General features: G+C 46.1%; 1 protein-coding gene and 1 pseudogene across 8 annotated transcripts in view; one reads left to right on the top strand and one right to left on the bottom strand.

The window, feature by feature from the left end:
• Nucleotides 1-21,496, top strand: part of CHL1 (cell adhesion molecule L1 like) — a 464,787-nt gene that overhangs the window by 386,109 nt on the left and 57,182 nt on the right. For all 8 annotated transcript variants that reach the window (XM_063940640.1, XM_063940638.1, XM_063940643.1 and 5 more), the window contains 2 exons: nt 5,129-5,333; nt 12,039-12,161. In XM_063940640.1, the coding sequence (XP_063796710.1) occupies nt 5,129-5,333; nt 12,039-12,161 (328 nt within the window). The remainder of the gene's footprint in view (nt 1-5,128; nt 5,334-12,038; nt 12,162-21,496) is intronic.
• On the bottom strand, nt 4,132-4,250 carry LOC134964597 (5S ribosomal RNA; annotated as a pseudogene).

Below are 21,496 nucleotides of genomic sequence, written 5' to 3'. Positions count from 1 at the left end.
ATAGTTAGAAAAAGAAAAAGAAATAAAAGGCATTTATTAAATCATAAAAAGACACCATAATTTATGTTCTCATTGAGTCCAAGTGGTTTCAAACTGCCCAATCTGAAGATCCATTCACTTTCTCGTTTTGATAATTCATGGGTGATGTCCCCTCCACGAATTCCCAGCTTAATGTGATCCAGACCGAAGACCTTCAGATCTTTTGCTGATCCTTTGTGGACCGAATGGAAGTGTCTGGCAACAGAGGTAAGTTGTTTCATTCGAGTGATGTCTTGTTGGGCATTTCTAATATTGCCCATATGTTCTAAAATCCTCTCTTTTAGTTTCCGAGTGGTCATACCTATGTATTTTAAATCACAGCTGCAAGTTAGACAGTAAATTACTGCCTGTGAGTTGCAGTTGAAAAAACGTTGTATTTTGACTGATTCCCCGTGTCTGTCTATGACCGTCTTCTTTTGTACAATTTGTGGACACAGTTTACAGTGACCACACGGAAAAGAGCCAGTTATTGTGGGTTTCTTGGGAGTTGTGGTCAAAAAATGGCTACGGACCAATTGGTCTTTGATGTTCTTCGACCTGCGCCAACTCATCTGAACTGGAGTTTTTACAAATGATGCAAGGTCAGGATCCGATTGTAGTATCGGTAAATGCTTGGATATGGCATTCCTCAGCATTTTCCATTCTGGGCAGAAGGTGCCGATAAATCTGATATTGTCATCTGGTTCGGGTTTCCCTTTTCTCTTTCCAAAAATGAGATCTTCTCTTTTGATCTTCTTGGTGGCTGAATAGGCACGTTTGAGGGATCGTTTACTGTAACCCCTCGCTTGGAGGCGATTTGTTAATTCCCAACTTTTTTTCTTAAACACAGGATCTTCCGAACAATTCCTTCTCAGTCTCAGGTATTCCCCCTTCGGAATATTTTCAATGATTGGGGGGAAATGTGAACTCGTCTGATAAAGAAGGCTATTTGTTGCTGTCTCCATCCGGTATAATTCAGTAGCTAAATAGCCTGTATCTGATTTGTAGATATTCAAATCCAGAAATGGAACAGTTTCCGAGCTAATGGTGTGTGTGAGCTGAATTTTCAGATCATTGGTGTTCAGCATTTCAATGAATTCCAATAATAATTCTCTTTCCCCATTCCAAATGATAAAAATATCATCGATGTATCGGAGCCACATGATGACATGTGTGGTGTATTTCTCATTAGCGGAATTGAAGACAAAGAAATGCTCCCACCATCCTAGAAAGAGATTAGCATATGTGGGCGCACAAGCTGCGCCCATTTCTGTCCCTCTTACTTGTAGGAAAAATTGGTCTTTGAAGACAAAATAGTTTTTAGAAAGGACGAAATGAAGCAGATGTTGGAGAAAGTTGGAAAAATCACTTTCTCCTCCCTGGTCCAGAAAAAATTTGACTGCTGTGAGGCCGTGCTGGTGACTAATGCTAGTATATAGCGCCTCTACGTCAAGGGTTACCAAAAGAAAATCTTCTTCAAAATGTATGTCGTGAATCTTTCTTAGGAGATCTGCAGTGTCCTGTAAATAAGAAGGTAATGAAAGTACAAATTCCTGAAGATGTAGGTCGAGAAACCGACTTGGTTGCTCCAGAAGACCCCCGTTGCCTGACATGATGGGTCTTCCAGGGGGTCGTACTGCATCCTTATGTACTTTAGGTAATAAGTAAAATGTGGGTGTTTTAGGATTTAAGACTGTCAAATATTTCAATTCTTGTTGTGTAATGGTACCTTGTGCTGCAGCATCTTGTATTATCTTAGTATATGACTGAAGGAAAACAGAAGTTGGGTTATTTAGAAGCTTCCTGTAGCAGGTGGTATTGTGTAGTTGACGTCGAGCTTCCATAATATACATTTCCTGTGGCCAGATAACAATGTTACCCCCCTTGTCCGAGGGTTTGATGATAACATCCCTCCAGCCTTGGAGTTCCCGTAATGCCTGTCTCTCATTGAATTTTAAGTTGGTAGGAAAACGATGTAAGCCCTTCCTAGTCTGGACATGTATATTATCAAATTCTTTTGAAACCATATTGAGAAAGACTCGAATTTCAGGGCTATTTTGATCTGGGGGAAAGAAGGAAGACTTGGATCTGCATTTGGGTCTGGATATTGGTGATTCATTACCAACAGATTCCATGTGTAGTTCCTCTAAAATATTGAGAGCGTTTAGAGCCTCCATAGAAAGATTGGGATCTGGTGTTGTTGCCAGAAGTGTTTGTTTAGAAAAGAATTTTTTAAGGAGAAGTTTTCTCCCATAGAGTCTAAGGTCTTTTTCCCAAAGGAAACGATCAAAAGACCTCGATGGTGAAAAAGAAAGTCCTTTCGTAAGTACAGCCATATGATCGGGAGATAAGATTTTATCAGATAGATTGATAACTTGTAATTGTGATGTTGAGACTGAATCTACCGTGTCGTCTTTCTCTGTCGCACCGGGTACCTGGGATTCCTGGGAATATCCCAATCTGAATTTCTTGGATTTTCTCTTCTGTCCCCCTCGCCTTGTCTTCCTCTTGGTTTGATACGGCCTCTCCCTCTCTGGCCTCGGTCTAAAAAACGTGGGGAGAATTCTTCACTGTCTTCCCGGTCAAAATTCTCACTGGCCGAATCACCACTATTAGAGGATTCAAATTCGGACAGCGTTGGATCCTCCCGAGTTTTCTTATTCCTATTGTTGGGAGGTGGAGGATTCCACCTAAAAATATCTCCTCTCAGAAAATCTTTCTTATCTCGCATGAACTTGCATCGTTTTCTATCTACAATATTATGTTCATAGTTATCAATTTCTTTTTTAAATTTCTCAAAGGCTGTTTGAAAGGCTGAGTCTTTTTCCCAGGTCTCCAAAGTCTTCCTCAGGTCTACAATTTCTTTTTCTACCTGATCTATTATTAAAGTGTCATGTTTTATTAATATATGTAGCAATTCATTGGAGCATTTAAGTAGGGCTGTTTCCCACTCTGCTTTCAGGTTATCCGTGGCGAGTGGGAAAGACGGGAAAATCTTGGGTCTTAGGCCTCTTGGAACAATTTTATGTTTTATGTAGTTCTCTAGAGTGGTCACATCCCAAGACAAACGAACTCTCCTCTGTAGGTTCTTCTGTAATTTGGAAAAACTAGTTCGCCAGTCAGTATTGAGGGAGGTTAGTTCAGATGTATCTGAGAATGGGTCACCGAAGTTTTCTGGATTTTGGCGCCTTGTTAATTCATTTTTTAGAGAAAAGGTGGTCATAGCGAAATATAATTGACAGATGGTATGAATATTACTGTAATTAGCAACAAAGTATATATGGTCACAAGAATGCACTGTTAAAAGTTGGATCAATGGGCTATGTAGTTTGAAGGTGAGAAAATGAGAAGTTAATGCTGGACCGTGCCTATGGGTCAGAGGCTGATGTTCACATCAGCATAGAACACAGACTAGAACAAGAAAAGGAGCGACCCGGCACTGGTCATATAGATAATACACATTTAATCAAGAGGTACCAAAAAATGGACAATTAGATTGGTAAATCATAAATTCCGTGTCCAGCTTGGTGGTGCGCCCAGAGCTAGAGAGGACATATATAAGGCAGGGGAGAAAAAAGAAAGCTCTTGTGTGGGCGCACTCTTATCTAATTGTAATCACTTATCGTGATTATCCAATTAATCATATGAAATACTGATAAAACATAATTTTATTAAGGTATTCATTAAGATCAATGAAATTGCCCGATCCAAGGTAAACTTTTTTACACACATAGGAAAAATGTAATAAAATGTTCTGGTCCTGCCTCAGAGAGATGAGATAAGAAAGGGTGTAGACACTGCGAAGTCATACGCCCATTTCAACCCGACCAGTACAGGCAATCTGTATTAATGAGATCTATTTGATCAATTAGAGTGATGAATTTGTAAACAATCAAAAGAGATTATTGTCATTGACAGGACAATATCGGATTTGTGCTGTTATTAGCTCAACTTCAATTGGTAGGCTCGGGCTGTATATATGCTAGGAGAACTATGATTGGTTCTTCAACCTAGGATATGCACCCTCCTAAAAGAAAAGTAGGTAAAATTTAAGAAACAAGTGGTGATACTGCTGTTGAAGTCACATACCACACATCATATGATATGATTGATGCTCTACAACACTGGGTATTCCCTGCGAGTCTCCTCCTCAGGTACTGACCCAGCCCAACACTGTTTCGCTTCCAAGATCGGACGAGATCGGGCATTAGCAGTGCAGTTTGATAGTAGAGAGGGTGGGTCAGACTCCAATGAGAGTGCACCTATATAAGGGAAAGGTGACTATTATAGTCACAAGAATAAAGTGTGGATCTGCTTTTCATGTTAGGCAGAGAACATCAAATCCCACATTGGTGGTATTGTGTCCCTGGATCATAAATGAGAGTCCACGGAAGAAAAAGTAATGAAAAAGAAAACACAATTTTCTTTCATTACTATGTTGCATGCAATAGTAATACAGCCATATATTGATTCAATTTGGACTGTTCAAAGGTCGGGAGGTGCACACAAAATGATGATATCACAGAGTAGCAGCTGAACTTTAAATTCATATAGTGTGCAGAATTGCTCTAAATGATATTGGTATAGATTATGTATATGATTAAATATTTCTGCATACAAAAGCAATACACCTGTACAGAGATTTGAAACACATAGAGATCACTGCAATCATAAGAGCTTTCTTTTTTCTCCCCTGTCTTGCTGTATATTATATCAGCTGTGGTGCAGCTCTTTTGCTGTATATAATATGAGCTATTGTGCAGGCACTTGCTGTATATTATATAAGGTGTGATGCATTCGGTTTTCCAAATAATATATCATCAGCTTGCTGTACATTCTGTCCGGTGTGATGCATTCAGTTTGCTGTGTATTATATCAGCTATGCAGCACATAGTGCTGTGGGTGGTTTACATTTGACTCTAAGATTGCTGGTCTTGGCTTGCACAAACTCTATAGTATAAAATAATGGGAAGTTTGGGCTAGTCCTCCATTGTGTCTCATTGGTGTAAGCATGTCTCGCTGATGTCATTCCATGGTGCTATTGTACAGAAAATTTTGTCCCATTTGAATGAATGCTCATTTTAAATGTTTGTTATGTTGCGTTTTCTAGATAATTTACTGGAAAGTGAAAAATCTAGACAATGAAAAAATGCACCACACTCAGCGGCATGTTCTGTCATTTCCTGGTCGGAGAAACTGGGGTATAATTCCAAAACTTCATCCATTTAGTCACTATCAGGTGTCTGTTGTGGCCTATAATACCCGAGGAGATGGACCAAAGAGTTCCCCTGTCACGTTCCAAACTCCAGAAGGAGGTGAGGAGACAGACTGTGTCATTTGTCATCAGTTCTCTTATTACGTATTTATGTACTATATAATGTTCAAGTGCATCGGAGAGCAATCTGTATTTCATGCTGCACACTGTATATATCGGTCACCTTAAATAAGGAGAAGTCCTATCTCCAACAAAAACACCCACTTTCTCCAGATTTACTGTAGGGAAAAAATAGGATTTTAAATACCTACCGGTAAATCCTTTTCTCGTAGTCCATAAGGGATATTGGGGACAGATTAGTACGATGGGTATAGACGGGTCCAAAGGAGCCAGTGCACTTTAAATTTCTTCAACTGGGTGTGCTGGCTCCTCCCCTCTATGCCTCCTCCTACAGCTCAGTTATAGGTAAACAGTGCCCGAAGGAGAATGACATACTTGAGAGAAGGAACTTAACAACCAAAAGTGTGGTGAGATTTTCACACCAGCACACCAATATATAACTTAGCCAGCAACATCTGGCAACATTAACAGCAACAGCTGATCAGGAACACATAACAGAGAACCTGCAGAAAGTCACCGCACAGAGGAGGGCGCCCAATATCCCTTATGGACTATGAGAAAAGGATTTACAGGTAGGTATTTAAAGTCCTATTTTCTCTAGCATCTATAAGGGATACTGAGGGCAGATTAGTACGATGGGGATGTCCCAAAGCTTCCAGAACGTGCGGGAACATGCGGAGACATCTGCAGCACCGCCTGCCCAAACTGTGTATCTTCTTTGGTCAGGGTATCAAACTTGTAGAACTTCACAAAGGTGTTCTTCCCCGACCAGGTAGCAGCTTGGCATAGTTGCAGGGCGGAGACCCTACGGGCAGCCGCCCAGGAAGAGCCCACCGATCTTGTGAAGTGGGCCTTCAGAGACTGCGGAACCGGTAAGGCTGCCGACGAATAGGCCTGTTAAATAGTAAGCCCAATCCAACGAGCAATAGACTGCTTAGAAGCAGGGCAACCCTTTTTCTGCGCATCATAGAGCACGAACAAGGAATCCGACTTTCTGATCCAAGCTGTCCTTTTGATACAAATATTCAAGGCACGCACAGCACCCAATTCCTCCAGAGGAGTAGAAGTGTCAGAACTGGACGGAATCACGATAGGTTGATTCAAGTGAAACGCGGAGACCACCTGTGGCAGGAACTGCTGTCTAGTGCTGAGCTCCGCTCTGTTCACGTAAAAGTCCAAGTATGGACTTTTGCACGACAAGGCCCCCAATTCTGAGACACGCCGAGCAGAAGCCAGGGCCAGTAACATCACCGTTTTTCACATGAGGTACTTATCTTCTACTGTCGTCAGAGGTTCAAACCAGGAGGACTGTAGAAAATGTAACAACAGATCCAGATCCCAAGGTGCCGTAGGCGGCATAAATGGAGGTTGTATGTGAAGCACCCATTGTAAAATGGTCTGAAATTCTGGCAAGAGAGCCATCTGGAAGAAGATGGAAAGAGCTGAAATCTGGACCTTAATGGATCCCAGAAGTAAACCTTCATCCACTCCAGCCTGCAGGAATCGTAGGAACCTTTCCAAGTTGAATTCTGCAGAGGGATATGTGCGTTCCTCGCACCAAGAGACATATCTCCGCTAGATATGATTATAGTGTTTTGATGTCACAGGTTTTCTAGCTTGCACCATAGTGGCAATTACCTTTTTGGAAAGCCCTTTGTAAGCTAGGATGTTCCGCTCAACTTCCATGCCATCAAACGAAGCCGCCGTAAGTTCGGGTAAGCGAATGGTCCTTGTTGAAGAAGATCCCTTCTTAGCGGTAGAGGCCAAGGGTCCTCTACGGCCATGTCCAGAAGAGCCGTGTACCACGTTCTTCGGGGCCAATCCAGGGCAATAAAGATTGCTTCCACTCTATGATGTCTGATCTGGTTGATCACCCTTGGGATCAGCGGAATTGGAGTAAACAGGTAGACCAGCTGGTAAGGCCAAGGTGATGTCAGCGCAACCACTGCACTCGCCTGCGGGCAGGGGCGGATTGGGAACAAAAAGCGGTTTTGGAAAAATCTGTACTAGTGGCCCCACATGGGCAGCACCAGAGGTGTAAGGTCTAGCCATGGGCCATGGCAGCAGCACCCTCCCCCCAAGACTTTCCAGATAGTGGGCATGTCCAGCATCAAGGGGGAATTAAAAATAAATAAAATTAAATATTATGAGCACATTATATGATACACCTTCAGAATTTAGGAAACTATATCATTCTTTAGAAAGATATATTTTCTTGCTTATTACACCAACTGTATTCCAATCACTAGTCACTCAATCTTATATGTCAGCCAAGCAGGCAGACAGAGCATACACTAGATCATCTGCAATCACAGGCTAAGTAGCAAAGTCATTTTCATATATGCAAATTATTTTGCATCTTATTCATTATGTCTATAAAAATTACCACATGTCCTCAAACAAAACAGGCCCCATGGGTGCGACGGCCCACCGAGAATCTTCCCTGTAAACCCTATGGCCAATCCGCCTCTGCCTATGGGTCTTTGATTCGTGAGCAATAGCAGTGAAGCTTCTTGTTGAGATGAGAGGCCATCAAGTTGATCTATGGGCATCCCCACCTGTCGATGATTTGCTGAAACATCTGAGGGTGTAGTCCCCACTTCCCCGGATGGAGGTCGTGGCGACTTAGGAAGTCCGCTTCCCAGTTGTCCACCCCCAGAATAAAGATCGCGGACAGTGCTCTTGCATGTTTTTCCACCCAGAGGAGTATTCTTGACACTTCTTGCATGCAGGCTGTGCTTTTTGTCCCTTCTTGTCGATTCATGTATGCCACCGCCATGGTGTTGTCCGACTGCACCTGGATTGCTTGATCCCGGAGTAGAGGGGATGCCTGAATCAGAGCATTGTAGATAGCCCGAAGTTCCAGAATGTTGATCGGAAGAAGGGCCTCTTGGGCAGACCACCTGCCCTGGAACTGCGCCCCCTTGGTGACAAAGCTACCCATCCTCTCAGACTCGCATCCATCGTGAGGAAGATCCAATCCTGAATCCCAAAGCGTTGACCTTCCAGCAGGTTGGAAGACTGTAGCTACCACAGGAGATTCTGGCCTCAGGTGACAGCCGAATCATCCGGTGCATCTGAAGATGGGAACCAGACCACTTGTTCAGGATGTCCAATTGGAACGGTCTGGCATGAACATACTAGCTTCTGAATTGAATCGCCTCGTACGAGGCCACCATCGTTCCCAACAATTTTATGCAAAGATGAATGGAGACCCAAGCAGGTTGGAGCACCATGCAAACCATTTCTTGAAGTGTTCTTACTCTGTCCTCTGGGAGGAACACTTTCAGTGCTACAGTATCCAGTAGCATCCCCAGAAACATGAGCCATTGAGACGGTTCCAGGTGGGACTTCTGCAGATTGAGGATCCACCCGTGGGGTGGCAGAAGTTGGATAGTGCAATCTTTATGGAGCAATAGAAGCTCCATGGAGCTCGCTCTTATCAGGAGAACGTCCAGGAATGGAATAACATTGATCCCCTGGACCCTGAGTTGAAACATCATTTCCGCCATCACCTTCGTGAACACCCTCGGAGCTGTAGACAGGCCGAAGGGTAGTGCCTGAAACTGGTAGTGATCGTTCAGCAGGGCAAACCTCAGATAGGCCTGATGAGGAGGCCAAATTGGGATTTGTAGGTAAGCGTCCTTGATATCCATGGACACAAGGAATTCCTGTTGTTCCAGGCCTGTAATAACTACTCTCAAAGAGTCCATCTTGAATTTGAAAACCTTCAGGTAAGGATTCAAGGACTTCATTTTCAGAATGGGTCTCACAGACCCGTCTGGTTTTGGTACTACGAACAGACTGTAGTATTAACCCTGTCCTCCTCGTTATAGTAGGGGTACTGGAACAATGACCTGGGACTGGACCAACTTGTTGATGGCCAGCAGTAGCGTACCACGCATATTTTCTAAAGCTGGTAAGCTTGATTTGAAACATCGTTGGGGGGGAGTACCGTCGAACTCCAGCTTGTAACCCTGAGAGATAAGGTCCTTTACCCAAGCATCTTGGCAGGAACTGTCCCAGATGTGGCTGTAGTGACGTAACCGAGCTCCCACCACGAGATCCCCTCGGGGTAGGTGGGCACCGTCATGCTGAAGTCTTAGTGGAAGCAGAGCTGGTGTTCTGGTCCTGAGATCCGGCAATGGATGGTTTCTTAGGTTTACCTCTGGAGCCTCTAACTGCGTTGGAGGCCCCTCTGGCCCTAGATCAAAATCTAGAGGATAGAAAGGACTGAGAAGACGGTCCCGGGTAGGTACGTCTAGCAGGCAGAGCTCCCAAAGGGAGAAACGTGGATTTTCCAGCAGTAACTTTGGAAATCAATGCGTCCAATTCACCTCCAAAGATCCATTCACCTGTGAAGGGAAGAGATTCCACATTATGTTTGTAGTCAGCATCAATAATCCACTAACGCAACCATATGGCTCTGCGCGCAGACACAGCCATAGCCGTGGTCCTAGCATTAATATTGCCAATCTCTTTAAGGGAGTCACAGAGGACTCTTGCCTTGTTCTGAATGTGATCCAGGAAAGTAACAGTATTAACTAAGGTCATATCACCCGAAAGACCTTCCTTAATTTGATAAGCCCAGGAATGAATTGCATGTGTTATCCAGCAACCTGCAATGACCGGCCTTTGAGCAACACCTGCAGCAATGTTTATAGATTTCAGAGTGGTTACAAGTTTCCTATCTGCCGGGTCTTTTACCGTAAAGGAGCCCGGAGTAGGGACTTTTTAGAAAGGCAAGAGACGTCTACTGCTGGAGACTCCTCCCAGAATTTCCTGCCTTCAGGGGCAAAGGGGAATGTATGTAAAAAACATTTTGACACCTGATATTTCTTACCTGGAGTCTTCCAGGCTATTTTAAATAAGTCATCCAATTCCTTGGAATCAGGAAATGTGACTGTCAGTTTGTCTTGTGGGAGGAAAAATTACTGCTGAGTAGTAGCATCCTCCAGGGGGAGCTTTAACACATCCCAATAGCTAATATGAGGGGTTCAATACCTTGGGTAGGGGTGGAATCCCCACTTATGGGGTCCACATCATCCCCATCATCCTGTATATCATCATCAGTATCTGATAGGAGTGCAGGTAAAGCACGTTTTTGTGCACCTGTAGTAGACGGGGGGGGGGGGGGGGGGGGGATGTTTAGCAGCTAGACTTGCCACTGCTTGTTGCAGTTCTTATTTGCATTTGTAGTGAGCTAAGATGACATATCAGACATCATATGTTTTTTAACATCAATAATTTTTATTGAAATTTGTAACAGGTGGGGGGGTGTACAGAAACATTTGTAACAGGTGGGGGGGGGTACAGAAAAGAATAGGAAGGAGGGACGGGGGGGACACAGCAAAAAGGGTGGGGGGGTGTACACGTCAATAAAGTCAAACGTGTATGGAAAAGAAAACAGACATCATATTTTTTATAGCCCCCAACCAGGAGGGCTCTGGACTCTCCCCCACATTGAAATCAGCATTCTGAGATGGCTGACTACACTGCTCACATGATATTGAGCCAGATGAACTAGGAGAGAATCTAGCATTACATACACTGCATGACTTCTGTTTTACCATTGTGAATCAGAAAAACAGGTATAATACACATACAACACAGCCTGATATTGATATATTGCAAGCCTGTCCTATTGCATGTGAGAGGAGACACAGGAGAGAGGACCCCAACGCACCCAGCGTTGCACAGTTCCTGTGAGGCTGTCAGCGTTTTTATGTGTAAACACAGTGAGACTGTAATATGATCAAATCCCTCAGAGGGATGTTATTGTGCACTAGTATAGTGGCTCTCCTCCTCTACACCCGGCACCAGCGATCCAGGGACTGTTTGGAGGAGATGTGGAGGCTGCTGCTGCTATGCAGAGGAAGGCGCCAAAATGCCGCTGAGCCCGCTCTCGTGTAGCTCCACCCCCCACCATGGCGCCGGAGCTACTTCTGTATATTTATACTGGCCATGTCTCCCAATATGTACAACCTCACATAAATGCTTGGTTTACTATATTTAGCCAGTGTCACGCAGGGGCTATAGCGGGTCCCCCCCAGGAAGGACCCATACGCCACACCCGTACTTTCAGACGCACAGTAAAATGAGGGGACCCCGCTAGCGGGGCCCTTGGTTGGTACTCACCACCGATGATCACTTTCAGGCAGCATTAGGGGTGTGTGGCATGCTGCGGCTGCGACAGCGGGGATGAGGCTCTACACCTCAAGAGGCCGGTGACCGTCTCCCCCCCTAACTCCCACGATGTAGGTATGCTGTTGCCCAAACAGCATACCGAAATAGATAAAACTTTTAAAAAAGAAATTGAAGAAAAACTCTGGAGCTTGCAGAGTGTGCATCCTCTCCTGAGGGCACTTTTTTCTAAACTGAGCTGTAGGAGGAGGCATAGAGGGGAGGAGCCAGCACACCCAGTTGAAGAAATTTAAAGTGCACTGTCTCCTTTGGACCCGTCTATACGCATCGTACTAATCTGTCCCCAATATCCCTTATGGATGCTAGAGATATCATATTATTGTTAAATATGCCCTTTGCTGTTACCCATCTGTTGTAAGTGTTGCATTACAGTTTTGTTATCTTATCCAGCTAATAAGTAACTCAGCAGGGAATAAGATTTTGGTTACTTACAACGTTTTCCTGGTATTATGTGGTAAGGCTCATATCTCTTGTTTCATAGTTCCTGAACAGCCACAGCTCCTTCAGATTGAAAGTTCTGACATGGACTCTTTCACACTGTCCTGGGCCCCACCAAAGAGGATAAATGGGATACTGACAAGCTACATACTACAGCACCAGATAAGTATGTATATGATTTCCTCATCCCCAAGTAAATTGGGTAAATAAAAACGCTCTAGTGAAAATACGTTTTCAGAAATCCATTCAATTATTTCCTTTTTCAAAGCAAACTGTGGGGTCTATTTACCAGAGCTGTAACTGGACTTTGTGGTGCCCTCTGCCAGAAAGAGAATTGCTCCCCTCCTCCCTTTTTCCCCCCAATAGGGACATAAGGTGTATGTGTATATATATATATATTTATATATATATATATATATATATATATATATATTGTTTCTCTGACGTCCTAAGTGGATGCTGGGACTCCGTAAGGACCATGGGGAATAGCGGCTCCGCAGGAGACTGGGCACAACTAAAAGAAAGCTTTAGACTACTGGTGTGCACTGGCTCCTCCCACTATGACCCTCCTCCAGACTTCAGTTAGAATCTTGTGCCCGGCTGAGCTGGATGCACACTAGGGGCTCTCCTGAGCTCCTAGAAAGAAAGTATATTTAGGTTTTTTATTTTACAGTGAGATCTGCTGGCAACAGACTCACTGCAGCGAGGGACTAAGGGGAGAAGAAGCGAACCTACCTAACTGGTGGTAGCTTGGGCTTCTTAGGCTACTGGACACCATTAGCTCCAGAGGGATCGACCACAGGACCCGACCTCGATGTTCGGTCCCGGAGCCGCGCCGCCGGCCCCCTTACAGAGCCAGAAGCAAGAAGTGTTCAGGAAAATCGGCGGCAGAAGACTTCTGTCTTCAACAAGGTAGCGCACAGCACTGCAGCTGTGCGCCATTGCTCCTCATGCACACCTCACACTCCGGTCACTGATGGGTGCAGGGCGCTGGGGGGGGCCGCCCTGAGGGCAATATAATACACCTTGGCTGGCAAATCTACACCATATATAGTCAGGAAGGCTATATAGGTGTAAAAATACCCCTGCCAGAATTCCAGAAAAAGCGGGAGAAGGGGCGGGGCTATCTCCCTAAGCACACTGGCGCCATTTTTCCCTCACAGCTCCGCTGGAAGGACGCTCCCTGGCTCTCCCCTGCAGTGTCAAGCTACATAAGGGTAAAAAAGAGAGGGGGGGCACTAAATTTAGGCGCAGTATATATTATATAAGCAGCTATAAGGGAAAAAACACTCATTTATAGTGGGATCCCTGTGTTATATAGCGCTCTGGTGTGTGCTGGCATACTCTCTCTCTGTCTCCCCAAAGGGCTTTGTGAGGTCCTGTCCTCTGTCAGAGCATTCCCTGTGTGTATGCGGTGTGTCGGTACGGCTGTGTCGACATGTTTGATGAGGAGGCTTATGTGGAGGCGGAGCAAATGCCGATAAATGTGATGTCACCCCCTGCGGGGTCGACACCTGAGTGGATGGTTCTGTGGAAGGAATTACGCGACAGTGTCGACTCCTTGCATAAAAGGTTTGACGACATACCAAATATGGGACAGCCGGCTTCTCAGCCTGTGCCTGCCCAGGCGTCTCAAAAGCCATCAGGGGCTCTAAAACGCCTGCTACCTCAGATGGCAGACACAGATGTCGACACGGATACTGACTCCAGTGTCGACGACGATGAGACTAATGTATCTTCCAATAGGGCCACACGTTATATGATTGAGGCAATGAAAAATGTGTTGCATATTTCTGATGTTACCCCAGGTACCACAAAAAAGGGTATTATGTTTGGAGAGAAAAAACTACCAGTTGTTTTTCCTCCATCTGAGGAATTAAATGAAGTGTGTGAAGAAGCGTGGGCTTCCCCCGATAAGAAACTGGTAATTTCTAAGAGGTTACTAATGGCGTACCCTTTCCCGCCAGAGGATAGGTCACGTTGGGAAACATCCCCTAGGGTGGATAAAGCGCTCACACGCTTGTCAAAGAAGGTGGCACTACCGTCTCCGGATACGGCCGCCCTGAAGGAATCTGCTGATAGAAAGCAGGAGGCTATGCTGAAGTCTATATATACACACACAGGTGTTATACTGAGACCAGCTATTGCTTCAGCATGGATGTGCAGTGCTGCAGCTGCGTGGTCAGATTCCCTGTCGAAAAATATTGATACCCTAGACAGGGACACTATATTGCTAAACGTAGAGCATATTAAAGACGCACTCTTATACATGAGGGATGCACAGAGGGATATTTGCCGGCTGGCATCTAAAATAAGTGCAATGTCCATTTCTGCCAGGAGAGGGTTATGAACTCGGCAGTGGACAGGAGATGCAGATTCTAAAAGGCACATGGAAGTTTTGCCTTATAAGGGTGAGGAGTTGTTCGGGGATGGTCTCTCGGACCTCGTTTCCACAGCAACAGCTGGGAAGTCTACATTTTTACCCCATATTCCCTCACAGCCAAAGAAAGCACCGTATTATCAGGTACAGTCCTTTCGGCCCAATAAGGGCAAGCGGGTTAAAGGCGCGTCCTTTCTGCCCAGAGGCAGAGGTAGAGGGAAAAAGCTGCAGCATACAGCCAGTTCCCAGGAGCAAAAGTCCTCCCCCGCTTCCTCTAAGTCCACAGCATGACGCTGGGGCTCCACAGGCGGAGCCAGGTACGGTGGGGGCCCGTCTCCAAAATTTCAGCGATCAGTGGGCTCGCTCACGGGTGGATCCCTGGATCTTTCAAGTAGTATCTCAGGGGTAAAAGCTGGAATTCGAGACGTCTCCCCCCGCCGTTTCCTCAAATCTGCCTTGCCAACAACTCCCTCAGCCAGGGAGGCAGTGTTAGAGGCAATTCACAAGCTGTATTCCCAGCAGGTGATAGTAAAGGTGCCCCTACTTCAACAAGGACGGGGTTACTATTCCACAATGTTTGTGGTACCGAAACCGGACGGTTCGGTGAGACCCATTTTAAATTTGAAATCCTTGAACACGTATATAAAAAAATTCAAGTTCAAGATGGAATCGCTCAGGGCGGTTATTGCAAGCCTGGACGAGGAGGATTACATGGTATCACTGGACATCAAGGATGCTTACCTGCATGTCCCCATTTACCATCCTCACCAGGAGTACCTCAGATTTGTGGTACAGGATTGTCATTACCAATTCCAGACGTTGCCGTTCGGTCTATCCACGGCTCCGAGGGTCTTTACCAAGGTAATGGCCGAAATGATGATACTCCTTCGAAAGAAGGGAGTTTTAATTATCCCGTACTTGGACGATCTCCTGATAAAGGCGAGGTCCAGGGAGCAGTTGTTGGTCGGGGGTAGCACTATCTCGGGAGGTGCTACAACAGCACGGCTGGATTCTAAATATTCCAAAGTCACAGCTGGTCCCTACGACACGTCTACTGTTCCTGGGGATGGTTCTGGACACAGAACAGAAAAAAGTGTTTCTCCCGGAGGAGAAGGCCAAGGAGCTGTCATCTCTAGTCAGATGCCTCCTAAAACCAAAACAGGTGTCGGTGCATCACTGCACGCGGATCCTGGGAAAGATGGTAGCTTCCTTCGAAGCAATTCCATTCGGCAGGTTCCATGCAAGAACTTTTCAGTGGGACCTGTTGGACAAGTGGTCCGGATCGCATCTTCAGATGCATCGGCTAATAACCCTGTCTCCAAGGACCAGGGTGTCTCTGCTGTGGTGGCTGCAGAGTGCTCATCTTCAAGAGGGCCGCAGATTCGGCATACAGGACTGGGTCCTGGTGACCACGGATGCAAGCCTTCGAGGCTGGGGGGCAGTCACACAGGGAAGAAACTTCCAAGGACTATGGTCAAGTCAGGAGACTTCCCTGCACATAAATATTCTGGAACTGAGGGCCATTTACAATGCCCTAAGTCAGGCAAAACCCCTGCTTCAAAACCAGCCGGTTCTGATCCAGTCAGACAACATCACGGCGGTCGCCCATGTAAACCGACAGGGCGGCACGAGAAGCAGGACGGCGATGGCAGAAGCCACAAGGATTCTCCGATGGGCGGAAAATCACGTGTTAGCACTGTCAGCAGTGTTCATTCCGGGAGTGGACAACTGGGAAGCAGACTTCCTCAGCAGGTACGACCTCCACCCGGGAGAGTGGGGACTTCATCCAGAAGTCTTCCAACTGATTGTAAACCGTTGGGAAAGGCCACAGGTGGACATGATGGCGTCCCGCCTAAACAAAAAGCTAGAAAGATATTGCGCTAGGTCGGGAGACCCTCAGGCGATAGCTGTGGACGCTCTAGTGACACCGTGGGTGTACCGGTCGGTTTATGTGTTCCCTCCTCTTCCTCTCATACCAAAGGTACTGAGGATAATAAGGAGAAGAGGAGTAAGAACTATACTCATTGTTCCGGATTGGCCAAGAAGAGCTTGGTACCCGGAACTTCAAGAAATGATCTCAGAGGACCCATGGCCTCTGCCGCTCAGACAGGACCTGCTGCAGCAGGGGCCCTGTCTGTTCCAAGACTTACCGCTGCTGCGTTTGACGGCATGGCGGTTGAACACCGGATCCTGAAGGAAAAGGGCATTCCGGAAGAAGTCATTCCTACGCTGATTAAAGCTAGGAAAGAAGTAACCGCAAACCATTATCACCGCATATGGCGAAAATATGTTGCGTGGTGTGAGGCCAGGAAGGCCCCAACGGAGGAATTTCAGCTGGGCCGTTTCCTGCACTTCCTACAGTCAGGGGTGACTATGGGCCTAAAATTGGGTTCCATTAAGGTCCAGATTTCGGCTCTATCGATTTTCTTCCAGAGAGAACTGGCTTCACTACCTGAAGTTCAAACTTTTGTTAAGGGAGTGCTGCATATTCAACCCCCTTTTGTGCCTCCAGTGGCACCTTGGGATCTCAACGTGGTGTTGGATTTCCTAAAGTCACATTGGTTTGAGCCACTTAAAACCGTGGAATTGAAGTATCTCACGTGGAAAGTGGTCATGTTGTTGGCCTTGGCTTCGGCCAGGCGTGTATCAGAATTGGCGGCTTTGTCATGTAAAAGCCCTTATCTGATTTTCCATATGGATAGGGCAGAATTGAGGACGCGTCCCCAATTTCTCCCAAAGGTGGTATCAGCCTTTCACCTGAACCAACCTATCGTGGTGCCTGCGGCTACTAAAGATTTGGAGGCTTCCAAGTTGTTGGACGTAGTCAGGGCCCTGAAAATTTATGTTTCCAGGACAGCTGGAGTCAGAAAGACTGACTCGCTATTTATCCTGTATGCGCCCAACAAGTTGGGTGCACCTGCTTCAAAGCAGACTATTGCTCGCTGGATCTGTAGTACGATTCAGCTTGCACATTCTGCGGCTGGACTGCCGCATCCTAAATCAGTGAAAGCCCATTCCACGAGGAAGGTGGGCTCTTCTTGGGCGGCTGCCCGAGGGGTCTCGGCTCTACAACTTTGCCGAGCAGCTACTTGGTCGGGGTCAAACACTTTTGCTAAATTCTACAAGTTTGACACCCTGGCTGAGGAGGACCTAGAGTTTGCCCATTTGGTGCTGCAGAGTCATCCGCACTCTCCCGCCCGTTTGGGAGCTTTGGTATAATCCCCATGGTCCTTACGGAGTCCCAGCATCCACTTAGGACGTCAGAGAAAATAAGAATCTACTCACCGGTAATTCTATTTCTCGTAGTCCGTAGTGGATGCTGGGCGCCCATCCCAAGTGCGGATTGTCTGCAATACTTGTATATAGTTATTGCTTAACTAAAGGGTTATTGTTGAGCCATCTGTTGAGAGGCTCAGTTGTTATCATACTGTTAACTGGGTATTGTATCACGAGTTATACGGTGTGATTGGTGTGGCTGGTATGAGTCTTACCCGGGATTCAAAATCCTTCCTTATTGTGTCAGCTCTTCCGGGCACAGTATCCTAACTGAAGTCTGGAGGAGGGTCATAGTGGGAGGAGCCAGTGCACACCAGTAGTCTAAAGCTTTCTTTTAGTTGTGCCCAGTCTCCTGCGGAGCCGCTATTCCCCATGGTCCTTACGGAGTCCCAGCATCCACTACGGACTACGAGAAATAGAATTACCGGTGAGTAAATTCTTATTTTTTTCTAATGCTGTGGTTGAGTGTCGGACACAGGATACAACACCCCACCCACCGAACCACTTGATCCAGCATAGAAACAATGAGATTTGTGACTATATGAAGCTACCTGTACCCCGTAAAAAAAATAACCAGCACCATAATCTATCAGATCCATGCAGTGTGCAGCCACACAACCAATCCCTTGCAACCACACACTACATAGATCTGCCCAGCCGAAAAGCTGATCACCCCTTCACTAAGTACAAGGTAAGCTTCAAATAGTTAAAACTCTCCAGCTTGGAATGCTCTAGCTTTCTATGCAAGGGAAGATAGCTCAATGAATACAGTGTCAGACTGCAATGTCATAGGCATCGGGTTTGAATTCCGGGAACATCAGCATCCCGAAATGTAATAAAGAACAGTGTGACTGAACAACAAAGAGTTATCAAAACAAGTCCAGGAATGCTGTACAGGTATTAGTGACAAAAGGGGTGGGGGTAGGACACAGAGTAGTCAGGAGATGCTGGACTTCAAAAAGGGAGGAAACTGCAAATTAATGTAATTAGATAATTCATAACTGAAAGTGCTGCAAACAGCACCCACTACACGGCAGCGCTATGTGCGGAGCACACTCCGCACACACCTAGTTACAACCCTGCTATTTATCAAGCCTTGGATGGTGGTAAAGTGGACAGAGTATCAGCCAACCAGCTCCTAAGTGTCATTTTTTAAACACAGCCTGTGACATTAAACAATAAAAGAGTGAAGTCCCAAGGCGCTCAATTGAAAACTAGAGGCCACTTGAAAATAGTTGTCACTATGGAACACCTGTAAAACGTATACTTGTCAATAAAAAAACAAGTAATGGGCGCTTGACTTCAAAACAGTTGGGGCAGATGTATTAAGCCTGGAGAAAGGCTAAAGAAGTGATAAAGCAGTAATAAGCGCATGGTGATATTGATAATGCACCAGCCAGTCAGCTCCTAATTGTCATTTTTCAGATCCGTAATGATTGGCTGGTGCGTTATCACCTTCTACTTATCACTGGTTCATCACTTCTTTTTCCCTTCTCCAGGTTAATACATCTGCCCCAGTATGAGTTCCTATAAAATAGTTCATACCCATTCAGTCCAGTATCAAATTAGTAAGTCCACTGAAGCAAAGAATTACGGTCCCACTATGGATTTCAGGATTTCCAATACATCCAGGGCTGCAGAGGAAGAGCTTCCCAGACAACCACCTGCCGTTCCACTTTGTCTTCTACCCCTCCGTCTTCGTGGGCCTGCAGATCCTGCTGCGGAGGACGCTGCTGCAGTGCTGACCCAGGAGCGGGCACTGAGTGCGGCAGAGCTGGCATTGCAATACGGCCTGTCTGTCTACTACTCACTGGTGTTTCTCCGGAGCTTCCAGAGGCTGCAGTATGTGACATAGCAGTTAGGAGCTGGTTGGCTGGGACTTTGTCTCCGTCCACTTTACCTCCAATGCATAGTAAATTGACCCCTGTGTGAACTATTCTGTACACAAAATTGGGGACAGATTAACAATGGGGCGGATGGAGCTATAGCACCGGGCCTCTACATAATAATAGACCCATCATCACAGCAATATGTGAGTTTATGCATTTTTGCATGTCAGTCCTATTCTGAGTTGTACAGTACATAGCCGAATCTGACTTTCCATGGTTAGTAACAACAATTAAACCTATATTGTAGGAGTGTCGTGGGTGTGTATGAAAAGCTCAGTGTGATTCTGAGTTGTGTATACAGTTAGGGAACCCTGTTTCTGACAGGTCACTTGCATCTAGCATGGGTCCGGTGCAAGTGCCTACTATACTAATGATGACATTCGCAGTGGCAGCATGGGTCCGGTGCAAGTGCCTATACTAATGATGACATTCGCAGTGGTTGCATGGGTTCCGGTGCAAGTGCCTACACTAATGATAACATTCGCAATAGCTGCATGGGACCGGTGCAAGTGCCTTTACTAATGATGACATTCGCAGTGGCTGCATGGGTCCGGTGCAAGTGCCTATACTAATGATGACATTCGCAGTGGTTGCATGGGTCCGGTGCAAGTGCCTATATACTAATGATGACATTCGCAGTGGCTGCATGGGTCCGGTGCAAGTGCCTATACTAATGATGACATTCGCAGTGGCAGCATGGATCCGGTGTAAGTGCCTATACTAATGTTGACATTCGCAGTGGCAGCATGGGTCCAGTGCAAGTGCCTATACTAATGATGACATTCACAGTGGCTGCATGAGTCCGGTGCAAGTGCCTATACTAATGATGACATTCGCAGTGGCTGCATGGGTCCGGTGCAAGTGCCTATACTAATGATGACATTCGCAGTGGCTGCATGGGTCCGGTGCAAGTGCCTATACTAATGATGACATTCGCAGTGGCTGCATGGATCCGGTGCAAGTACCTATACTAATGATGACATTCGCAGTGGCTGCATGGGTCCGGTGCAAGTGCCTATACTAATGATGACATTCGCAGTGGCTGCACGGGTCCGGTGCAAGTGCCTATACTAATGATGACATTCGCAGTGGCTGCATGGATCCGGTGCAAGTACCTATACTAATGATGACATTCGCAGTGGCTGCATGGGTCCGGTGCAAGTGCCTATACTAATGATGACATTCGCAGTGGCAGCATGGGTCCGGTGAAAGTGCCTATATTAATTATGACATTCGCAGTGGCAGCATGGGTCCGGTGCAAGTGCCTATACTAATGATGACATTCGCAGTGGCTGCATGGGTCCGGTGCAAGTGCCTATACTAATGATGACATTCGCAGTGGCTGCATGGGTCCGGTGCAAGTGCCTATACTAATGATGACATTCGCAGTGGCTGCATGGGTCCGGTGCAAGTGCCTATACTAATGATGACATTCGCAGTGGCAGCATGGGTCCGGTGAAAGTGCCTATATTAATTATGACATTCGCAGTGGCAGCATGGGTCCGGTGCAAGTGCCTATACTAATGATGACATTCGCAGTGGCTGCATGGGTCCGGTGCAAGTGCCTATACTAATGATGACATTCGCAGTGGCTGCATGGGTCCGGTGCAAGTGCCTATACTAATGATGACATTCGCAGTGGCTGCATGGATCCGGTGCAAGTACCTATACTAATGATGACATTCGCAGTGGCTGCATGGGTCCGGTGCAAGTGCCTATACTAATGATGACATTCGCAGTGGCAGCATGGATCCGGTGTAAGTGCCTATACTAATGTTGACATTCGCAGTGGCAGCATGGGTCCAGTGCAAGTGCCTATACTAATGATGACATTCCCAGTGGCAGCATGGGTCCGGTGAAAGTGCCTATACTAATGATGACATTCGCAGTGGCAGCATGGGTCCGGTGAAAGTGCCTATATTAATTATGACATTCGCAGTGGCAGCATGGGTCCGG

This window comes from Pseudophryne corroboree, chromosome 9 (assembly GCF_028390025.1).
Source record: "Pseudophryne corroboree isolate aPseCor3 chromosome 9, aPseCor3.hap2, whole genome shotgun sequence".
NCBI classification, from domain to species: Eukaryota; Metazoa; Chordata; class Amphibia; order Anura; family Myobatrachidae; genus Pseudophryne; species Pseudophryne corroboree.
The sequence above is the reverse complement of the archived record's forward strand: the minus strand, read 5'-3'. Positions and strand labels throughout refer to the sequence as shown.